Source organism: Pagrus major, chromosome 20 (genome assembly GCF_040436345.1).
Source record: "Pagrus major chromosome 20, Pma_NU_1.0".
In the NCBI taxonomy this organism is placed as follows: Eukaryota; Metazoa; Chordata; class Actinopteri; order Spariformes; family Sparidae; genus Pagrus; species Pagrus major.
Window position 1 is genome coordinate 13603127 of NC_133234.1, and position 23535 is coordinate 13626661.

The 23535-nt window shown below is 39.1% G+C and overlaps 4 protein-coding genes across 4 annotated transcripts; 2 read left to right on the forward strand and 2 right to left on the reverse strand.

Annotated features, from left to right (window-relative positions):
- Nucleotides 1-1152: 1152 nt before the first annotated feature.
- Nucleotides 1153-5336, reverse strand: rexo4 (REX4 homolog, 3'-5' exonuclease). Its single transcript, XM_073490076.1, has 8 exons — nt 4804-5336; nt 4367-4698; nt 4133-4279; nt 2435-2628; nt 2215-2303; nt 2048-2122; nt 1890-1964; nt 1153-1781 (listed from the first exon to the last, which is right to left on the reverse strand). Exons 1-8 carry the CDS (start codon nt 5035-5037, stop codon nt 1623-1625), a joined length of 1305 nt encoding a protein of 434 aa, XP_073346177.1. The 5' UTR covers nt 5038-5336; the 3' UTR covers nt 1153-1622.
- Nucleotides 5337-5597: 261 nt separating this feature from the next.
- pigp (phosphatidylinositol glycan anchor biosynthesis, class P) lies at nt 5598-8003 on the forward strand. Its single transcript, XM_073489815.1, has 5 exons — nt 5598-5741; nt 5952-6036; nt 7067-7139; nt 7285-7403; nt 7535-8003. The coding sequence occupies exons 2-5, from the start codon at nt 5955-5957 to the stop codon at nt 7648-7650; spliced, it is 390 nt and encodes a 129-aa protein (XP_073345916.1). The 5' UTR covers nt 5598-5741; nt 5952-5954; the 3' UTR covers nt 7651-8003.
- Nucleotides 8004-9128: 1125 nt separating this feature from the next.
- Nucleotides 9129-11565, forward strand: LOC141015438 (putative nuclease HARBI1). The gene is made up of 2 exons (XM_073489514.1): nt 9129-9895; nt 10734-11565. Exons 1-2 carry the CDS (start codon nt 9211-9213, stop codon nt 11168-11170), a joined length of 1122 nt encoding a protein of 373 aa, XP_073345615.1. The 5' UTR covers nt 9129-9210; the 3' UTR covers nt 11171-11565.
- On the reverse strand, nt 11565-21533 carry LOC141015974 (receptor-type tyrosine-protein phosphatase H-like). The gene is given in 21 exon segments (XM_073490202.1): nt 11565-11794; nt 12306-12441; nt 12651-12811; nt 13041-13163; nt 13260-13394; nt 13696-13760; nt 13876-13966; nt 14128-14209; nt 14411-14458; nt 14553-14646; nt 14900-15175; nt 15362-15592; nt 16813-17082; nt 17332-17616; nt 17619-17741; nt 18045-18314; nt 18560-18814; nt 19271-19528; nt 20044-20301; nt 20823-20853; nt 21462-21533. Coding segments are annotated over 21 exon segments (3402 nt in total). The 3' UTR covers nt 11565-11656.
- Between the last annotated feature and the right edge of the window lie 2002 nt (nt 21534-23535).

Consider the following 23535-nt stretch of genomic DNA (forward strand, 5'->3'; position numbering starts at 1 on the left):
CAAAACACCCAGCTGTTATCCAGAAAACGACATTTTCAAAAAGTCACGCATCCACACGAGTCAATGCCTGCATTTCAGTTTAAAGTGAGGCATGCTGTGCTGCTTTTCCTCTGCCAGAGGCCTCCGCTGCATCCGACCGAGCTCTGTATACTGTAGAGCCTAATTTAGAGCCTGGAGGCTGCACACCAAGGGCGGCGGTTTCATTTCAGCAATGTGGGGCACACTGTGCATCAGCTTCTGGGCAGCAAATCATACTGACACACTGTTGGCACACAGGGAGCCTAAAGTCCTGACTTTATAAGTGAGAGGGAAAAATCTAAATCAGCTCCACAGAAAAATGAGGGCAGCAATAAGATTGTGTAAGATAATAGCTAATTTGATTATAGTAATGATATAAAGTCACTTAGCAGATTCGTTAAGATGCTTTATAATATTACAACTGGGTACATTTGTGACCATATCATTTCTGTTATAAAACACTCACATTTGAAACAGAAACAATCACGAAAGACAGTTCATCCTTCTAAAATCGAAGGGTATCTGTCCCTCTCTTGTGTGCCTGTGAGAAAAAAGACAAAGTTTTCCTCCACCTGAGACCTCCAGAGTCTGATCTGATCCATAACTTAGCTTAATTTAGAGCCTGGACTCCCCTGACCAAGGTTTCATTCCTACTATGAGGGAGACAGATTATCCATCAAACATGGGCCGCAAATCACACTGACGCACAGTGGGCACACAAGGAGCCGAAATCCCTCACTGTCACTGGGATTAAAACCCAAGATACACCTGTGCAGAAGAATACGCAGCTGTGAGGATCCTCGATCTACATATGAACTCAAGAGTCAACTTTGGCTATCAATGAGGCAGTTAACAGTCCAAACTATGCCGTTGTACACCAGCATCATGAGCAAGAGGATTTTAATAGCTACCAGACACAGGCGTCAACATGCTTCCATACATCCTGTGGATCATTAGGTCCTAAGAGAGCAGATCACAAAAAACATAAGCACAAAAATCCAAAAGGAGTGGATTTCTGATATTCTATGTTGTTTCTCAGTTTAAGGTAAGATCGGACCCGAATCAACTCGCTTCCGTCTTTCACAAAAACTGTATCACTGATGACGAGCTTTATAAAAATAATTTCAACATAGCTTCATAGACAGAAGTTGTCTCGTTTAATTCATACTTCCATAAACATCCACCTTTTAAGGCATCAAGGAATCAAATGATTAAAAACAAAACCTAACACTGTAACCATAACACAGAAACAATACACTGTGTGTGAGCAGACAAAAAAATAAGTTCTCGAGAACTCCAGAGAGGATATTGTATGTCGAATGATTCGAACACCTGCCTACCAGTGGGAATAGCATTTTGGGAAATGATGTCTGGGAATATGTAAGGAGGAAATGGCTGAAAGGATCAGTGTAAATAATATCTCTCCTGTGTTTTAAATCAGCCGAAAGGTCTTTCACCTCCTGAAACGTCCGCTCTCAGGAGATCAGGCTGACAAAGTCCCACCTGTGGACATCTTTCATTTCATTGTTATTTTTAATGGTCTCTTTTTGTGGTGATAGAGTTTCCAAAAACAAAAACCCAAAACTCCTCTTGCAGCTGTGAGTTCAAAATCCCATGGGCTTCTTTTCCTCGGTCTTGGGCAATTTGGGCTTTCGCTCATTCTTTGTGTCTGAGTCTTTGTTTTTCTGACTTTCTTTGATCTCTTTTTCCCACTGTTTCCTCACGAGCGTGTAGAGCCTCATGGTGGCCTGTGCGTCTTGGACCTGACAGACAGCAGAGACGAGGGAGGTCAGTGTGAGATGTTGTAAAGTGGTTGTGGTTGTGTTGCTGTTCGAAAACAAGAAGAGAAAGTTGATGTTTTGGCAACTTACGGATGAATGTTCACCCTGCTGGACGTTAACGTTGAGTATTTCTCTACAGAGGACTCTCAGTGCGGGTCGAGAAGTCTAAAAAACAAGAAAATAGTCACTTAGATCACAGCAATGATTCTGAGAATTATATCAGGGACACTATTGGGTCGTAGAGGTACCTTTGCAGTCTTCTGAAAAGGTTTGTACTTCTGAGTGTCCCGGATTTTCTTTTTTGGATGATCCAAGAGTAAAATCTGAAACAGGAAGATTGAAGATTGGTTTGTAAATGCTAACATTTATTTTGAAAATTGTTTCAGTTTCCTCTTAGATATTTCATCCAGGCTACCTTTAAGTCGTTGTGTATGGCATGTCCAACCACTATTCTGCCTTTTAGGATCTCAGCCACCTCCCTCTGCACAGTCCGTACATCCTCTCCTGCATCGAGACAAACATGAATGAGAAATTATGGTACAACAGTACATGAACACTATTTTAAAAAGGGACACTTCAAAGAAATTATTTACAACTTGTTTCAGTTTCTCATTGTAGCTGCCTTCGTGACTCACCATCCTTGATGTCCTCTGGCCGGATGCCGCTGAACTCTGTCCTGTAGTCCGTCACCTTCTCCGTGGGTTTCACGTATTTGTCATAGATGCATTTCCCAAAGTGGTTCACGAGGGACACACGAGCCAATATGCTCTCCTCTCCCTTAGGACCGACTCCCACCATCTCGCAATCGATGGCCACAGCTCTGGTGAGGCTAATGATTGGCGAGTAGCAAACAGGGTGATAAGAGAGGACAGTCGTCACTACTATGTCAATCTGGCTGAGGAGTTAGAGCCGTGGAGATGTATCGGTTTCTGTTACATACATGATCAAATTATTTAAAGGAGACCTAATGTGCTTTTTCCTTTTCTTCAGTGTGTTACATAGGTTCTTGTGCATGTTAAATACCTTGAAAGTTAAAAAGGCCAAAGTCAGCACATACAGAAGCTCTTCTCTCCCACAGAAAACACTGATCCTGAAACGCCTCGTCAGTAGTCCTGACTTTAATTCTGTGATTTTGTGACATCACACTACATCACCATGTCACACATTCATATAATTTCTGCCTAGTGTCTATAGTTTGGCACGCAAGAATTCATTTAGCACAACTGCTGTTGTTGTTAGCAGTCTTGGCTCAAGCATTGGCCAGCTGACCAATCAGAGCAGGAGGCGGGATTTAAAGAGACAGGAGTGTACACAAAGCGTTTCTGACAGAGGAGGAATACAAAGCTGTTGTGTTTTTGAGCATCAAAGCATGTCAACCTTTTCTAGTAGTAACCCAAGTAGCAGTAGTAACACTAAAAAGCAGAAACTTTACCTAACTACAGTATCTATCTTTCTCAGGCCATTTGTATTTTGTGCCAATCTTCTTCCTCAGTATGTTGTCGTGTTTTAGACTTTTTATTAAGTGTGTTTTACGTCCCTTCAAGGCAACTGAAGGTTCAGATTTATATTCACAAACTATGTTTCAACGATTAGGAAAATGAAAATGGTAATTTCTTAGCTTTTAATAGTGATAAAACCGCTTTCTGAAGGCTCAGATGTAAGAAAGCCACACTTAAACACCCCTCCAACAAGGCATTTCTAAATCAGCCCCTGCTCTCAAACGAAAAGCTACAAGTTGATTTCATGCTGTTGCAAAATAAAATTGAAACCAGTCGCTGTCTGGAAGGCAGAGAAAACACATTCACTAATCTAAAATTGGTAGGCAGTAATGTAACAGAAATAGGCTGCTCATTTTGGGAAATATTCTTTTTCCTTGCCAGAAGTTAAATGAGAACATTAACACTACTCCTGGAGTGTTATCGATCTTATCACCTATTTCTTGCCAAGAACACAAACAAGTGAATTATCCAAAAAGTCAAACTAAATGTGCAACATTTGTAATATTCCCTAAAATATACAGAAACACCAGCATGGTCCTTTCAAAGAAAAGGTGCACATCTTCTATTCATAGCATAATAACAACACTGCAGCTAGATTGCTGCCAATGCTGCATTCAGGTTGTATCGGACTTATCAGTTACCAATTTGACTGTTTACATCAGAAAGACGTAAGTTTAGCCCGGCAATCAATTTTGTTGACATTATTAACATTATTTTGGATGATAGCATTCCAATTAATTTGACTTGTGATTGTCTGTCACATTACATCCGTATCAGTGTGACCTGAACTCTCTTGAAGCGCGTGTGTTTTGTTACATCACATTACACACTCACCCCTTAAAGGCTCTATCCTTGACCAGAGCGCTCTCTGTGTCCTTGTGCTTCTGAACGCCCTGCTTCTTCCTCATGATCTCTGCAGCCTCTGCTCCCACTGTTGCCTCAATGTCGTCAGGGTCTACATCATCAAACCAAAGGTCCTCTCTACAACAGCACAGGACGAGATGAAGTTAGCAGTCACAATTCTTCTCGACTTAAATGTGACCAGAATTCAGCGCTGTATATACTTACTCTGTAGGTTTCCTCTCTTCAACCGCAGGCTTACTTTTCTTGGCTGCTTGCTCGCTGTCTGACTTTCCACCCTCCTTTTTCCTTTTTGGAGCAGCAGGCTGTTCCGTCTCTGAGACACCTGGGACCTTCAGGTTCACCTGAGAGTCCTCGGGGACACCGGTAGGAGCTGTTTTGTGCTTCACTTTCTTCTCTGTGTCTGTCTCCTCCAGACACACATTGTTCTTGGAAATATTTTTAGAAGAGGTTTCTTCAGCCCTCTTTTTCTGCAGGGCACCATTGTGGTGTTTTGGTGGCACAGGCTTCTTCTTTGCTGGTTGACTGACCTTCAGCACCTGCGGAAAGTTTAAAAAAAGTGTGAACATTTTTTGGGGAAGCACTAAACGTGACAGAAACAACTACACGGATATGACATGATAACTTGCTAATATTCTACTCACCTCTTGTAATGTTTTCCAGTTAGAAGAGAAGTCCTGGGCCTCTTTTGGGGGTTTGGGGTCCGGGTTTACCTGAACTTTAGGTTTTTCCTTCTTCTGGGGAGGAGGTTTTAGCTTGACATACTTCACCTCCAGCCACTGTTTCCGTTTCTTTTTCGCTGTGAATTGTTTCTCTGAAGATTTTGGTCGTGGTGTTTTGGCAGACGCGTCTGTCTTCTTTGCCTGTACCTTTGACATGATGGCCACTTTCACAGAAATACTTGGTATTATTTGTTTCAAGTCTGTAAAATCTGTCCCTCTTCCTCAGCCACGCTGGACCGTCACAGCACCGTCACTTGGTTACCAGGTAACGTTCAAAAAGTAACGGTCAGTGACGTGTCACCGAGAAATGTTTCCCCAAAGTAAGTTTACCGTGTAGCGGCACCGAATCAGAATACTTGTTCGGATACTGTCTTTAATAGCTGAGACATTAGCTCAGTGGTACACTTCAGCTGCTGCGAAACCATGCTGGAATGTGTATTTCCGAAAAGTGCAGCAGTGAAATCTGTCCGGCAGAAACATGGAACCGTGACATCGTAGTTAGGTCTAGTAGGTTACTAAGCTTGATAATACACTAATTACAGTGTAGTCTTTCGACTCATATAGGCACAAATCTATATCATATATCGATACACTTAAAGTTATGTTTTGCTGTTTGTTTTGCCCCTTATTCCTAATGCGGAACTCCCTTTCTGGAAAACGTTTGACACCGGACCGGACATCGTGTGGGACAAAACGTAGGCGAGCTAATTGAGCGACGATGTTTGACAGCTTCATGTGTCAGAGCGAAGAAGGGGGCTGTGTGTTTATGTATATTTTTGAGTGGAAATGTTGATTTTAATCTTGTTTTGATCTTCCATTTTTGATAAATACGTCGCGTCGCATATTTCGACGACATCTTGGTAAATCACCAAAGCTCAGTTTAGCTGCGTTGACAGGAAAAGAGGAACACATCTGATTGTTGTTATGATTCTTGTACTAGCTGTTAACTTTACCAAACGTACACATATTTCTAAGTGTGTAACTCGAGCTAACATTGGGTTAGAACATTTATAAATTCCTTGAATTGTCACACTTCTTCATCGTACCTTTGTTTTTTGTTGTGGTTTCAGATCATGGTGGAAAACTCTCCCTCTCCCCTGCCTGAGAGGGCCATTTATGGCTTTGTTCTTTACCTTGGCTCACAGTTTGGCTTCTGTAAGTAAACCATTCATATTCTTCTTTTCCAATGATAAAATAATAAACATGTTTATAATGTCCATAATGAATGGTCCAGCAGATACATAAGTGAATTGAATAGCATGTTCATACATTTTTACATACATTACCAGTTCAACTGCAGAGAGATTATTCCAGTGAGCTCATAACCACCATAATGCTACCTAGGCAAGTTACATAGTCTTAGATATGAGACACAAAAACACATGGGAAAATATAGCCTCGGTTTGTGCCTCTGGTGTATTATCATTACACCCCATTCACAAAGTTAAGCATCAATAAACAAAGAAAGTGTGAAATTGCAGCTGGTACATGTGTATTGATATTGTGGAAAACTAATATTGAAACTGTTTCAAATATTCAGACTCCATATGTATCAGTATATAAATATGTTTGACAACGCTACATATGTCCTTGCTCAGCTACATAACACATCTTTCATCTTTTACTCAACACAGCAAGACATGACAGCATAAACACAATAATGTCTCTTTTCTTGCACAGGCCAAAATAAATGGCTAAAAAATTGTGAAATAAATATTTAGGTGTACAAAAATAACAATTTTATTCATGTGTTGCCATTTCTCTTATCAACCGTTTTTAGTTTCGTCTGGATTGTTTTTTTGGTTGTGATCAGTTAAGAAAACATCCATATGAAAAACCAAAAGACCACCTTCAAAATGAAATACAGTGTTTATTCATTTAATTTACTGAAGAATACAAAAGGTTCATTTTATCCTTGTGTCTGATCTGGCTAAGTACTCAGTACTACAGATGTACTTTAAATTCCCAGAAAATACTAATAAAATGAGTCAGATGTAGTCATTCAACTCACTCACTGTCATGTTATGATGATTGTAAATCATGCATTAACACTGGCAGTGTGTGTAAATTAACAGCTAAGGATGTCAATTATCCTTAATTTCTCAGTGTGAATGAGTATTCAAACCATAAACTCTGTCAACTATGTCTGCTGTCCTTCGCTTACTTTCCTGTCTTCTCTCCACAGGTCTGTTTTGCCTTTGGGCATATGTACCAGAGGAGTGGCTTCATTCAATAGGACTCACTTACTGGCCTCAAAAGTAAGGAGAATAATATAATCAGATAATATTCATCCAGTAAGAAGTTCCCTCTCTTGACTGTTAAATGGAGTTATGTGCCTCAGGGAATATACGTACCACATTAGAGGTTTATGATCTGTTAACTTAAACATTTTGTCTTGTGTAGATATTGGGCCCTTGCTGTGCCGATCTATCTGCTGGTTGCATTAATGATCGCTTTGGTGTTGCTGTTCGGAGTGAACATGAACAACACAGCTCCACTCGACTCTATCGACAACATCACAGGTGAGGATGTTGCACCTATGCGGCAAAATTTGGACAACAAATGTTCCTGATATTAAAATTGTAATAAATGTTCTCAAATGTTAAGAGGATTTTCTCACCGAGTTTCAAATTCCTTCTCCTTTCTGTCACAGATGTGTACGCTCAAGGCCAAAGGCCAAATGGCTGCCACAAGGGGGGAATACCCAGACTGAAAGATGTTTCCATAAGTGAAGTCAACAAAATGTTCTATTTGTCGCCCAAGCAATAACAAGCACAAACTGGAGGCAGAGCTGAAGTGAAGCTGCTGGGGATTTATTGTGCTGTCACTGTTTACGCTTATTACTGTTTACTGTTATTTATCCAGGAACAGTGCAACATCAGGGCAAAGATGTACTGAATAAATGTACTTTTTCTACATCTACATTGGACAAACTCATGTCCTGTGTGTGTGTGTGTGTGTGTGTGTGTGTGTGTGTGTGTGTGTGTGTGTGTGAGTGAGACATGCTAAATGTGATGTCACATAATAATCTAGCCAAATTAACATACTGTCAGAGCAACTTGTACATTTGGTGAAAATGGAAGCATATAATTATATTCAATAAATTACGTACTTTTTATAAATATTTACGTGTTGTGCAATAATTACACTTTTAATAACATTATTACATGAAATCAGCTATGCTTTCTTTATATACAAAATATCCTTTTGCATTATGAATTTTAAGGGCAAGATTCGCACCTCCAGATCAATTGCTATAAATTTAGGATTCATTTAAGTTTTAACAAATCACAGGTCCTGGAACAATTTGAAATTCTCTGATTCAAAATTACGACTTGCAGCACCAGACAAGGTTTTATTGCCAAATACATCAATCTGACTGATTTAAAACCCCAACTAGACATGTATAGATATGTACAATTCAGGGGCCAAGTGTAAAGGTTGATGATTATAGTTTCCCCAAGTACTTCAAAATCAAAATACGCTTTACTGAAAAACTTAAAACCAGAGTCAAATTCTTGTTGACTCTGGTTTCAGACAGACAGACAGCTCCAGGAACAATTTACAGGAAGGTAAAAATAGACAGTTAAAAACAAGACAGGACAACAAAGAGGAACAAAGATAAGTAAAAATAAATACATATTACGTACATACAGGTAGGTCATGTGTATATATAAAAATACATAAAAAGCAACAATGACCAACGGTATACAATACCTACATACACAAGTGTGTCTACAAACTGTAAACAAATACAAACAAATAAATAGTGCAAAAACACAAATATTGTGGGTGTTTATGTACAGTGTATTCAAAGCATGTGTCTTTATACAGTATATTAAGTGAATCACTTCTATTTGACAGTGATGGATGATATGTAGGTAAATCAGTAGGTATTTTATATGCCACTGAAATGTAACTACGTGATTTATTTATTTACTCATTTTATTATAGCTGCATTTGTTTGTAGCTACTATTCATGACCACTAGATGGCGACAACGAGCGACTTTTTGGATTGCCTAACCCTTACAGAAGAAGACAGCGTGCTTCCGTGATACGAGGGGATGGTGTGTAGTTATTTGAGGTACTTTCCATTAAAATTACCTTATACGTTGATTTACCCCTAAACAGCATGTTACGTATCTTTTTAAACACAGCTGCATTTGCTTGTAGTTTCCATTCCTGTCCACTAGGCGGCGGTGGCGTGCAGCTCTACCGTCTCCCTGAACCTCGCAGAAGAAGACTGTGCGCTTCCATGATTCTGGCTGCTGTTTATTTTTCTGTCATCCATGCTGTTTTTGTTGTAAACGAGCCGCAGCAGTAAACAGATGGCCTTCTCTCTGCCGGTGTGGCTGGCGGTCCAGGAGGAGCTCCTCGGACCTGACGAGGATAACCCCGGGGCTCCGAGCTGCTTCGACGACATCGACGACGAGACCTTGTTCCAGATGTTCCACCTCACCAGACCCTGCATCTCCTTCATCACAGACTCCGTCCGCATCCGCATGAGGAAAGTGGCCGTGAAGAAACCCGCGCTGTCCGTGGACGAGATGGTCATGGTGGCGCTGAACTATTACGCACACGGAGTCGCCTCCGCAGCCATCCTGCAGAGAGTCGACCTGAGCCAGACGGACTACACCGCGGTCATCGGCACAGTGTCCGGGGTCATCGCAGGGATGTCCGATCAGTTCATCTCATTCCCGCTGATGCAGGACGCCAAATCCAACGTCGCCTTCAAGATAGAGAAGCTGTGCGGGATCCCCAACGTGCTGGGCGTCCTGGCTCCGGCTCACTTCAAGATCAGAGCCTCTCCGTACGAGAAGGACAGCTTCAGGTCTTTTGTCAACACGCTGGGTCACACGTCAGTGGTGAGCCAGTTCATATGCGACTCCGACGGCAACATACTGAGTGTAGAGAAGTGTTGTGTGGGCAGCACGTTTGAGCAGGAGATGTGGGAGTCGTCGTTTAAAGGAAGGGAGATGGAGGAGGAACTGCACGGACCATACTGGGTTATTGGTAAGATGACGTACAGCATGAGACACAAAAGGCAATGGATGTTTGTTTGTTTGTTTTGCACAGATTTTCTTCAGTCTGTGCAAAAATGATGCTTAACATGTGCATGTGTGAAACTATCCCACTCGCACACAAACACACACATACACACAACCAGCTGCATCACCTGCCACTGACTAAACACATGAGAAAACGCCACCATCCACCATTTTGATGTCATATTTGATGACTGATGATATTTGGGGCTGATGCCAACACCGATATTCAGGAGTTGAGAAATTCTGATATCGATGCATCAGCCCATATCCACACATTTTTTGCAACGCTCCCTCAAACGTGTTTATCAAACACGAAAATATATAATGGAGGGAGGATATTTTACAATTTACCAGTAACTTCACTATCTAAAGAGATATCTGTGTACTAAGCAGTTAGGGATTTAATAATGATAAATTATTATAAATCGATATCAGAATCGCTCCAATAATAGCGAATCAGTCCGGCTCTAATTGTTGTCAAACTTCTGTTTCCAAGGTCAAGAATTAACTCTCATACTCAGCAAGGACATCATACGACACTGGTATTTTGTCCGCAACATGTATGATGATGCACAACCTTTTTCTGTGTGTTTTTAGCTTGGAAACACATTATTTTATCATCTTCCAAATAAAACAGTCACATTAGGGGAGTTATCATGCTGGTTTCCTTGGATTAGGGGTGCAGATGAGTTTCTCAACATTGTCTAATAAATTCCTGGCAGACAAGTCTTTAGGATTAACATTTCATTGGTCTTGTGTCTCTGATGCTCTGTTATATGTATTCTCTCGTGTCTTTCTCAAAGGTGGGAAAAGCTACAACTTGAGCACGCACGTCTTGACTCCGGTGTCACAACCGGCAAACGACAAGGAGACCCACTTCAACGAGGCCCACGCAAAGATCCACAACGTCATGCGGACAACGCTCGGCTCCATGAAGAGGCGTTTCAAGTGTCTGATGCAACTTGGTTTTGCACAAGAAGGCTCTCTGGACAAAAAGTCCAACATTATCAAGTCGTGCAGCGTCCTACACAACATTGCGAAGAAGTTCTCCACCCCTCCCCCGCCGGTAGCTGGTAAAATTGAGCCCCTGCATCCAGGAAGGCAGCGTTCAGTGCCAGTAGAGATCAACTCTGAGGCTGTAAAAGCCAGACAGGAAATCATTGATAGTAAATTTAATAAATCTGTTGTCTCCAGTAGCAAGAACCCACCAAGTAAAGGTGTCACAGAGGAGGATGTGTGAGCAGAGTTGGTTTGTTCTCTGCTGTTGGAAGCAAAAGGATCAAACACTGGAACTGGAACCAAAACCTAGTTTATAATGCCTATAATAAGACTTGTACACAGTCTGAGGCAGGTTGTTGTTCTGTGACTCTTTGACACTAACATGTAAATATGATCTGTTTGTTTTTTATCTCAGTTGCAGACTTTGTAAAAACACATTCAGGTATTTTTGTTAATAAAAAATATTTTATTTCTTGTACAAATAGAAAAATCTGCCTTTTCCACCTACATTTCTTACTGTTTCTAGATAAGAGTGACTGTGGCTCCTCACATAATAATAATGATAGTAGTAATAATGATGGTTGGTATAATACTACATGTTTGACAAATGAGAGGAACAAAAATTAAATGTAAATAAAATCGTAAGTGCGTTATGCAGAGACAGTTAATGTAGAAGACTTTTAAGGGTTTTTCAAAGTCTTGTTTAGTTCAGGGATTTAGATTTAGTTTAGGCATTTTTGTGAAATTCTTGGATCTCGATGGCATTGGCATATATCATGTCTGGATTCTCATACATGTTCTCCTCAGTTGTCTCGTTTGTCTGCAGACAGTCCATGACGCACTGGTGCAGGAAAATGTAGAGGGACTGAAAAGAAATGAATCACAGTTGCTGGTCATTTGAAAAGCAGAACTTTTAGCGAAGGAGTGCTGATTTACACACTATATTCTGGCTGCCACAGGGTTTAAGGTTAAACACATTAAACTGCATAGTGTAGATGTCTAGCACTTATTACAATTCAGTTTCACAAAGATTGTAAATGAGCTTATAAACATACACATTAGCTCAGTGAAGCCTACATTAATGAGACAGAAAACACAACTGCAGTTCTCACACAAATGTATTACATAGCAAACTTTATGTCAAGGTGTTGCTGCATATAAACAGTACAACCCTGACTGTTGACTGAAATCATTTTTTACTTTCAAAAAGACAGATCATGATAAATGGATTTGTAAATAATCAGTACAACAGTTGGATCTGTTTCAGAGTGTCTATTTTTGGTAAATAAAAATCAGGGAGAAATACTAGCCTAGACATATTCAGTGCTTGTACTATATCACATTATATTTGTGGTCAGGTAACTAAGGTAACTTACCTCTGTCTGCACCATGTGAGGTCGACTCAGTCTCATCTTGTGCACAAAGGCATTGATGCCCACTTCTCTTTCTTTCTCAAGCTGCTGAAGCAGCACATCCAGGGCAATGATAGTGCCTGTCCGCCCCACTCCAGCACTGACAGAGACACACACAGCAAAATGTAAGCAGTTAGGGTAAAGGTGTGATGTTCATCATCATCAGGTGGTCCTGATGGTTGTCACACAAAATATAATTGCAGTAAGCTTTTCAGTGTAACTATTATTTTGTTTCCCTAATGTGGTTTTCATATAAACGTGTCCAAAGATGGCTCTGGACTTAAAACAAGACAAACACTCATTCTGTACCTGCAGTGAACCACAGTTGGTGCTCCAGCTCCTTCTCTCTGGATGTGCTGTCTCACCAGTCCTCTGAACTGGATCAGGACTTCTGTGCCCTGTGGGACTCCATGGTCAGGCCAAGCAGTGAAATGAAAATGTCTCACCGTGCGCTTCTCTGGGGTCTTGCTCTGAGAGAAAGATTTACATAGAGGAAATCAAATACTGTAGGTCTGTGTTTTTAACCAATAGAGTGGTTGGTAAATAATACTTTAAATTGAAAACCAATACATAATGTTTTTCTACACACAGACATAGTCATGCTTTTCTTTCAATTCGTCGTGCTTTGTGACTTGAAAATATATCAATAAACCCAACCTATTTAATTATACCATAAACATTTTTAGAGGTGTTTCGTACATGTTTCACCCTAAATTCCCTCAAGGTCCAGTTCTGCTCCTGCAGCTCAGAATTCATGGTGACTGTCAGCTCTCCGTAAAGGCAAGGATGACTGTCGGCAGGCCAGTATTGTTCACACTTAGTCTAGGAAAAGGAAACAAACCAAAAATACAAAATCAAGTTCTTGAAGTATGTAGCTGTGGCAGTAGACCATAAAGTCAAATCTTCATGGGAACTCACCCGTCCTCCCTCAGTGCAGTTGGTTACCATGACGATGCCTTTCACTCTTTGTTCCCAGATCATCCTCCAGAAATCATTCACTGTGGACGGCAGAGGACCCTGAGTGGCGATGTACTCTCCGTCGCTGTTGTAGCCCTGAGGAGTAATTGTTAAAATGAATGTGTACACTTTTTGAGCTTTTATTTGTTCTTCATTGTCCAGATGTCAAAACTGTGCATGTGCAGATGTTTCAGCAGCCATTTACTTGCAGCTGTGCCACTTTGCCACTTCACTCCAGATAGTGAAAGGTTCAAACTTCTCAAATATGTTCTTTCTAACTGAAGGACTTTTTTAACCACTTGAGTAAAAAAAATGTTGTAAGTTCACTGTATCCTGGTGTACAACAATTAGAGAAAGAGTTTTATTAAATGATTTTCAGTCATCAAGTAATACCTACTGGTATGTAACTGGCATTTATGTAGTCAGAGGTAGCATTGGTTAGCTTCACCCGGCACCGGTCATCTAGGATGAGAGAACAGAAGATGGTTTTTGTTGCAATGCACCACAACAGCCACGACTAGAAACAGAGTCAGTGGATCGGGACTATTGTAAGAGTATGGTCTAGCCATAGGCTTACATGGCAGGATATTGTCGAGCCGATTCCTCGCTTTGTTCTCAGAAAGAAGAGCTATCTTTTGTGTCTGCTTTGTGCCAACAGGAATGAGGCTCTGCATTACAGTTGGCAGATGACACGGCATGCAATTGAGACAAAGGAAAACAGGAAACAAATGAAACAGCACCACAATGACACACAGGCACTTTTACAGTCCTTTGCAAATATAGGAAGATGCAAAAGAGCACTGAAATATTATCTATCTTCCTTATGCACCTCATACTCCTGGCTGAAACCCCGGTTGTCGTCCCCACTTAATTGGTAGAAGTGGTCTGGAAACTTTGCCACCGAAATAGTTCTAAAAAAAAACATCAAAAGTATAATTCATGTCAGGTTGTACACCTAATCATATAAGATAACTGATAAACATACATATTACAGAATAGGGATGGACATTATAATATAGCAATATTTCATATGTGGTTAACCAACTTTGTCTCGTCCAGATGAATTGACAGTGGACTGACAGTGGTGTTAACATTATGAAGAGCATACTTACTTGCACTTTTTATTAGATTGTTTGGAACCAACGATGACTGGCTTTTTTCTGCTGTGGGAAAGAAGCAAAGCAGTTCATTGATGAGTCTGATGAGTACACTTCAGGGAGATAATGCAAGTGTAGTCACTGAGGCAGCACCAACCTGATAATATCTGGTCGTTTTAGCAAGATGAAGACAATAAGACAGACCAGGACAGCAAAAAGGAGCACAGCAAACACTGACCCTGCAATGACTCCTACAGGGAGTAAAATCTGAATTAAATTATATGTAACATAAAGTAGATGCACAGTCACATTGTCTTTATGTTTCAACCTGTAAGAAAAACTGCGAAATTCAGAACCAAAGAACCAAAACCAAACAATAATCAAGTCACATTACTGACGCCAAACAGCACAATAATAAGGAAAAAATGAGACTATATTGTTTAAGTTTTACAATTAGGAAACACACTGAGATGGTATTTCTACAGTATAGAGTCACATACTCACCCCTTGGATCAGTAGCACATGAAAAAACATATGGCTCAGAACGCTGCTCAGAACCCCTTTCAGTCCCAGACAGTGAAGCTAAAGACACCTCGTATGTTCTGGCGGGTTGGAGTCCAGGTATTTCGATATGCTCTTCACCATCTTCACCACCTCTGTGACTTTCCCCGGTCACGTTCACCTCCACTGCAGTCCACACACCATCCGGTTTATTCCAGGTAATACGGACAGAATAGCCAGCATCCCAGTACTCACAGCGAGCATTTAAACGTGGAGGAACTGAAGAAAACACATAAGAGATGCCTTTACAGTACAATCAAACACAACACATATGGACAATTTCAATACTAAAGACACACAGATTTGACAAAATGACTTATAATTTTTAAAAATCTGCATTCCATTGCAAAGTGCTGGAAATGCATACAAATATTCACTTTATATGGAAGACAGATTTGTACTTACTGGTTGTCAGACTGTGATTACACTGTTCAAAGTGTTCAGACTTGTTTTCATACCAAAGATACACCTCATAGGTTGCACCAGGGTAAAGGCCGGTAAATAACACTTTTGGACTTCCAGGACTGACATGTTCTTGTGATTTGTTAGTGGCTGTTGCATTCGTGAACAAGCCTTCAACTATTCCTTGGATTGATGAGTTAGTAACATGCCACTGTACACTGACACAGTCGATGCCTGAAATAAATGAGAAAATATTGGAGAAAAAAACATTCATTTGTTAGTTGTTAGCACATGATTCAATCAAAAAATGTAACAATATCTTATTTTTCATATAAGAAAATATCTGCTGATAACAGTTCTGTATTACGTGTTACTGTGGAGTCTTCATAAGCAGTGCTGTTGAGTCCAAAGAACTGTGTGATCACGCTGAATGGATACTCAGTTCCAGGCTGGAGAGATGTGAATGTATATGATCTAACTGAGTGAAGAGTCACATTGTCCTCATTCATTTGGAGAAAGTAGCTCCAGTCTTTATCCACATCCACATTCCACTCCAGGGTTATATTGGTTGTAGAGCGCTTAGTGACAATGACCGAAGTCACAACTGAGGGAACTGATGAAGAAAGAAAAAAAAAGCCTTCACTCACAACCAATTAAAGGATTTTCAGTATAATTCACACAGACACACAGGCTATTATCAATATGAATACTTTTGGGAATGAGCTTTAAGTCTGGAAACTTAGAATATAAGCTTTCCAAGAGCTGGACCTGAAGATGAAGTGTGACAAATAGCCTATGTAGTATGATATATTTTAGAGACAGTCTAGTTAAGCCTTCAAAGTTAGTTAGTAGTTATTAGATTTATCTCAATGATCCAGGCAGTACAAGTTCACATCCAGGTCAATTTCTACTGGCTGGTGTGTGTGCAGTGACATTTATCTTGTTTCCATTGAACAAAAGTCTATAGTTAAGGATGTCATCCACTTTTTTTAAGAACTAAAATGTAAAGAAACATGATGAAGGAACTGTCACAAAATGATTTAAACTATACTTAAGTATGTAGTTCAGAAAGCCATCCACTTTATTCCACTGCAGAGTAATACTGGTCTCATTTTGTGTAACCGCTTTGAACTCTTCTGCCTTAAGAGGCGCTATAATGTAAAGAGGCATTCATTCTTGTAAACATACAGTACATAATCATCTCTCTATATTAGAGAAACTTTAAATTGAATATTCTTACAGATCTCTGGCCTGGATCTTGTTCTAGACCTGTGTCAGGACAGACAGACATTAATCTTTGTAGATATACAGTACACTGTATAATCTCTCTATATTAGCTGTTGCAAGTTGTGTTGTGCTCTTGACTGACAAAGAGGAAAGTGAATGAAAATTATTATTTTTTCATATCACAAGCAAAATGGCTTATTCCAAATGTATGTTTAGTGATCACTTACTAGTGGCAGCTTGAAATGTGTATCCAGAGCTGTTCATTTCCTCAAACACAGTGAAAAGTGTGAAACTGTATTTGGTCCCAGCAGTGAGAGAAGAGACATTAAATCTAACTGATGCTTCTGGATGAGATGCGTTGATATTTTCCACCTTGTAACTGCCATTTTCCTTGTATTGTAGCAAATATGTTGAGTTGCTGTTAACCTTCTCCCACCCCAGAGTTATACTGGTCTCACTTTGTCCTAACACGTTCACTACCTCAACATTCTCAGGAGCTGAAAAAACAATGAGTTTCATGAGAGAAAAACTGTTGAGCGCAAACACTGTCAACACAAAATGTCGGACTTTGTGTATTCTTTATTTACTAAATTAATAGTTTCATTGAATTCCATTATTTTATCAGCAACAGTCATAAGTGTTAGCGAGCAACACCAGTCTATAAATAAGAAATTGTAATATATATATATATATTGTTACAGAGCTCTGTCCTGTTGTAGGCCTGTATCAGGAGGAAAACAGCTTACCAGTGACTGCAGTGAGGTTTACTCCACTGCTTCTGACATTTTCAAACACAGTGAAGAGACTGAAAACATATTTAGTCCCACTTGTGATTCCAGGAATTGTACGTGTCACTTGATTTCCCACTGGTGCAGTAACATTTATCTCTCTTCCGTTGAGCAAAAGCGTGTAGTTGTGAATGTCATCTACTGTTTTCCACTGCAGAGTTATACTGGTCTCATTTTGTTCAATTGCTTGAAACACTTTTGTGTTACGAGGTTCTAAAATGTAAAGAAACATGATGAAGGAACTGTCACAAAATGATTTAAACTATACTTAAGTATGTAGTTCAGAAAGCCATCCACTTTATTCCACTGCAGAGTAATACTGCTCTCATTTTGTGTAACTGCTTTGAACTCTTCTGCCTTAAGAGGCGCTAGAATGTAAAGAGGCATTCATTCTTGTAAACATACAGTACATAATCATCTCTCTATATTAGAGAAACTTTAAATTGAATATTCCTACAGATCTCTGGCCTGGATCTTGTTCTAGACCTGTGTCAGGACAGACAGCCATTAATCTTTGTAGATATACAGTACACTGTATAATCTCTCTATATTAGCTGTTGCAAGTTGTGTTGTGCTCTTGACTGACAAAGAGGAAAGTGAATGAAAATTATTATTTTTTCATATCACAAGCAAAATGGCTTATTCCAAATGTATGTTTAGTGATCACTTACTAGTGGCAGCTTGAAATGTGTATCCAGAGCTGTTCATTTCCTCAAACACAGTGAAAAGTGTGAAATTGTATTTGGTCCCAGCAGTGAGAGAAGAGACATTAAATCTAACTGATGCTTCTGGATGAGATGCGTTGATATTTTCCACCTTGTAACTGCCATTTTCCTTGTATTGTAGCAAATATGTTGAGTTGCTGTTAACCTTCTCCCACCCCAGAGTTATACTGGTCTCACTTTGTCCTAACACGTTCACTACCTCAACATTCTCAGGAGCTGAAAAAACAATGAGTTTCATGAGAGAAAAACTGTTGAGCGCAAACACTGTCAACACAAAATGTCGGACTTTGTGTATTCTTTATTTACTAAATTAATAGTTTCATTGAATTCCATTATTTTATCAGCAACAGTCATAAGTGTTAGCGAGCAACACCAGTCTATAAATAAGAAATTGTAATATATATATATTGTTACAGAGCTCTGTCCTGTTGTAGGCCTGTATCAGGAGGAAAACAGCTTACCAGTGACTGCAGTGAGGTTTACTCCACTGCTTCTGACATTTTCAAACACAGTGAAGAGACTGAAAACATATTTAGTCCCACTTGTGATTCCAGGAATTGTACGTGTCACTTGATTTCCCACTGGTGCAGTAACATTTATCTCTCTTCCGTTGAGCAAAAGCGTGTAGTTGTGAATGTCATCTACTGTTTTCCACTGCAGAGTTATACTGGTATCATTTTGTTCAATTGCTTGAAACACTTTTGTGTTACGAGGTTCTAAAATGTAAAGAAACATGATGAAGGAACTGTCACAAAATGATTTAAACTATACTTAAGTATGTAGTTCAGAAAGCCATCCACTTTATTCCACTGCAGTTATACTGCTCTCATTTTGTGTAACTGCTTTGAACTCTTCTGCCTTAAGAGGCGCTATAATGTAAAGAGGCATTCATTCTTGTAAATATACAGTACATAATCATCTCTCTATATTAGAGAAACTTTTAATTGAATATTGTTACAGATCTCTGGCCTGGATCTTGTTCTAGACCTGTGTCAGGACAGACAGCCATTAATCTTTGTAGATATACAGTACACTGTATAATCTCTCTATATTAGCTGTTGCAAGTTGTGTTGTGCTCTTGACTGACAAAGGGGAAAGTGAATGAAAATTATTATTTTTTCATATCACAAGCAAAATGGCTTATTCCAAATGTATATTTAGTGATCACTTACCAGTGACGGCTTGAAATGTGTATCCAGTGCTATTCACTCCCTCAAACACAGTGAAAAGTGTGAAATTGTATTTGGTCCCAGCAGTGAGAGAAGAGACAGTATATGTAACTGATGTCCCTGGATCAGATGCGGTGATCTCTTCCACCTTGTCCTTGTATTGTAGCCTATATGTTGAGATGTTTTTAACCTTCTCCCACCTCAGAGTTATTCTGGTCTCACTTTGTCCTGACACTTCCACTGCTTTAACTTTCTCAAGAGCTGAAAAAACAAAGAGTTGACAGTTTCATTAAAAAAAAAAGAGCTAAGTGTGAGACTGTCAACACAATAATAAAAGTATTCTTTTTAGCATAGGATTAATGAAGTGACATTTATCTCTTCTTCATTGTACTTAAATAAATAGTTGGAGAAACCATCCACTTTATTCCACTGCAGAGTAATACTGGTCTCATTTTGTGTAACTGCTTTGAACTCTTCTGCCTTAAGAGGCGCTAGAATGTAAAGAGGATTTCATTCATGTAAATATACAGTACATAATCATCTCTCTATATTAGAGAAACTTTAAATTGAATATTGTTACAGATCTCTGGACTGGATCTTGTTCTAGACCTGTGTCAGGACAGACAGACAATAATACCTGTAAATATACAGTACACTGTATAATCTCTCTATATTAGCTGTTGCAAGTTTTGTTGTGCTCTTGACTGACAAAGGGGAAAGTGAATGAAAATCAAGCAAAACAGCTTATTCCAAATGTATATTTAGTGATCACTTACCAGTGACAGCTTGAAATGTGTATCCAGTGCTGCTCACTCCCTCAAACACAGTGAAAAGCGTGAAACTGTATTTGGTCCCAGCAGTGAGAGAAGAGACCTCATGTGTAACTGATGTCCCTGGATCAGATGCGTTGATCTCTTCCACCTTGTCCTCGTATTGTAGCCTATATGTTGAGATGCTGTTAACCTTCTCCCACCTCAGAGTTATACTGGTCTCACTTTGTCCTGACACTTCCACTACCTTAACATTCTCAGGAGCTGAAAAACAAAGAGTTGACAGTTTCATTAGAAAAAAAGAGCTAAGTGTGAGACTTTCAACACAATAATAAAAGTATTCTTTTTAGCATAGGAATAATGAAGTGACATTTTTCTCTTCTTCATTGTACTTAAATATATAGTTGGAGAAACCATCCACTTTATTCCACTGCAGAGTAATACTGGTCTCATTTTGTGTAACCGCTTTGAACTCTTCTGCATTCAGAGGTGCTGGGTTATTAAAAATAAATAAATAAATAAATAAATAAAACATGGAGGAAAAGATTTAACTGACAGTGCCTGATAAAATGTTGTTTTTTGTCTAGTTTTTAAAAATGAAATAATAAGTTATATTAGTCGTCCTGAATCTATAAAATCATCATGTTTTTATTGGCTATTGCCATTTTTATTTTGTTAAAGAATAGGACCCATTGTAAAAGTTATAATTACATTTAAATACAGCAATTTGTCAATGCGATTTGTATATCCCAACAAAAGTGCATGCAACAGCAGCTCATACTTACGTGGTTTTGTTGTGTTGGAGTCCGTGACATCCTAAAAAACAGAATAGAAATCATCAAGCACAGAGAAAATGACCTAATCCCCAAACATATCTAATGTCATACTGTACAAAACTGCCAGAAGTGTTTATCTGTCTATGAAATCTACTTAATTTAGAGAGCAATAATGTAATCTCTGAGTATCCCCAAACAATGTAACTTATGCTGTTATCTTGTATATTTATTAAACTATATCGAACATACTGTGAAAACAACTTACTGTCACTGTTCAGAGGTGTTTCTACTTTACGTTTTAGTAAACAACTCTCCTCAAAAGTTTGAGGCAAAGACATATTTGTTTTGCAGGAACCTTCAGGAAACATCCGACCAGAAACTGTTTTAACCTCTTAGTCTATAACAAGTGTATCACATAACAAATGCTACTAAAAAAGCTGACAAAAAGATTCAGATACAGCTGTACAACTATTGATTTGTTTCATATAATTGAAAGCAAATCACATCACGTCATATTATCTATATTTGTGCACAAAAGTTACATAAGACTATATAGTTTCCTTTTGGTGAGGGTAACTTTCTTTTGAATAACGATGCACTACCATCAAAGCTGAAGGTTAAAAATAAAATAAAAATAAATGCACTTACCAAGAGTAGACTCAGGAAGACGCACAGCAACAAGTGACCTGAGGTGACTTTGAAAGATAACGGCTTCTTCATTGTTACAGTTTATGAAGCTACACACATACTACAAACTTTTTGCCGCCAAGATTAACTTCAAGGTCTATTTTCAGTCCTGCCACTGATCGGTTGACAAAGACAACAACACTCAAGGCTGTCAAAGAGTTTCTCTGTGCCTGGGTTGATACAGTCCAATATTAACTTTCATGTATGCCTGTGATGTTGACTTTTAATTCTTAACCAAGTCCTTTCTTTGTCACCTCTGGCCCCCTCCTTTGCCCAAAGGTCACTTCCTTATTAACTTTACATATTTATTAGCTGTATCGATACCAGTTTCATGGTTGTTGGAGCCCTAGAAAACTTTATGATCTGTTTGACCTGTTTTATTTATTTATTTCAGATTTCTTCGTGAATATCCTTGTGTAGCCTCTTCAGTTGAGCAGATTTCACAGAACAGTAGATTTGCTTTTGGTATCTTTGCACTTTCTCGGAGGGCTGTGATATCTATAGCGTCCTTGTGGTTGAGATCAACTAAACTAAAAGAACGTCACTAACACCTTCAACAGAACATGAGTCATGACAGTGTTTATGGCTTCATGTTATGGCGCAGCACTCAATAAAAGTGTCATTGGGTCAAAGAAGATGTTGTCTGATGTTGTCCACGGGGAAACATGAGGAGGAAGTTGGTCTTCATAGATTATCGATTTCTGTAATCCTTTTATATTCCATGATGTGAGTCGTTAACAGAACAACTTTAATGAGCTTCCTGTTAAGATAATGAGCACAACTAGTGCTTGTTTTCAAAAGCATATTCATTCCACACTCATGCAAACTTACATTGAATACCAGTTTCATGTTAGTGACAGCCTGTAAACCCTCATGATGTCTGTTTTTTGACCTATTTTAAAATGATCTGAGTGATTTCTTAGTGAGAATCCCCGTCTAGTATCTTTGCACTTTCTCAGAGGGCTGTGATACTTATAGCATCCTTATGGTTGAGATCAACAAGGAACTACGAACAGAGAACATCATTAATACACTTTGAGCAGAACATGAAGTCAGTGTTTATGACCCTCATATTATGGTGCAGCATCCAATTAAGTGCCGTTACGCCAAACAAAATGTTGTCTGATGTTGTCCACGGGGACACATGAGGAGGAAGTTGACCTTCATATATTATAGTTATCTTCAATATTTGAATATTCAAAATTTCAAACCGATCAGAACTTAACTGATATCTCAAACTACTTTGGTGTAGCTTAAACCTTTGAATACAGAAAAACTGTAACTGCACAAATACAGAATTTCAATGTTAACAGCAGATCTTTGTGAACTGACTGTTTCAACAGACCAAAATGTTGAACTAGTAACTGCAATATTCCCAGAATCCCTTAAGAAATCACGCTATTTTGAGAGTTGTTGAGTGGGAAGAAATTTAAGATACTCATTAGAAACAGCTATGTCAAATTCTTATATGAAAAAGACTGCCTCAAGAGATACAGTTACTACATTAGAAGTTAATGACCTGTAGATATGGTTGAATTCACAATCTTTGTGGTGTTGCCGTTCAGAGTGAACATGAGCAACACAGCTCCATACGACCCTAACATCACAGGTGAGGACATAACCATAGGCTTACAATGACAAGGCACCTACAGTATGTGGCAACATATGGTTTACAAAGGCTACTGATATTTAATATGAATGTACACAAATGTTAAAAGTATTTTTTTCACACAGTTCCCAAACTTTCTGACCCTAACACTTGTGAATGTCTCCTTTCTGGCACAGATGTGTACGCTCAAGGACAAAGGGACAAAAGGCTGCCACCAGGGGAATACACAGACTGAGAGATGTTAGTGAAGTCAACAAAATGCTCTATCAATGCAATAACAAGCAGAAACTGATTTTAGCTGGAGGCAGAGTAGAAGTGAAGCTGCAATGTCACTATTTAGCTTTTATTTTTCATTAATGAAGGATTATGGTTTGTTTATTTACCCGGGAAAAGTGCAGCATGGGAGCAAATATGAACCAAATGAAC

Bases quoted from the DNA above. Each gene is read 5' to 3' on its own strand.
- LOC141015438 (XM_073489514.1), top strand. From the start codon at position 9,211: ATGGCCTTCTCTCTGCCGGTGTGGCTGGCGGTCCAGGAGGAGCTCCTC. The intron at 9,896-10,733 runs GTAAGATGACGT...TCTTTCTCAAAG, and splicing joins CGGACCATACTGGGTTATTG to GTGGGAAAAGCTACAACTTG.
- rexo4 (XM_073490076.1), bottom strand. From the start codon at position 5,037: ATGTCAAAGGTACAGGCAAAGAAGACAGACGCGTCTGCCAAAACACCA. The intron at 2,123-2,214 runs GTAGCCTGGATG...TTCCTGTTTCAG, and splicing joins CCATACACAACGACTTAAAG to ATTTTACTCTTGGATCATCC. The intron at 1,782-1,889 runs GTAAGTTGCCAA...GCTGTCTGTCAG, and splicing joins AGCAGGGTGAACATTCATCC to GTCCAAGACGCACAGGCCAC.
- pigp (XM_073489815.1), top strand. From the start codon at position 5,955: ATGGTGGAAAACTCTCCCTCTCCCCTGCCTGAGAGGGCCATTTATGGC. The intron at 6,037-7,066 runs GTAAGTAAACCA...TTCTCTCCACAG, and splicing joins TGGCTCACAGTTTGGCTTCT to GTCTGTTTTGCCTTTGGGCA. The intron at 7,404-7,534 runs GTGAGGATGTTG...TTTCTGTCACAG, and splicing joins CTCTATCGACAACATCACAG to ATGTGTACGCTCAAGGCCAA.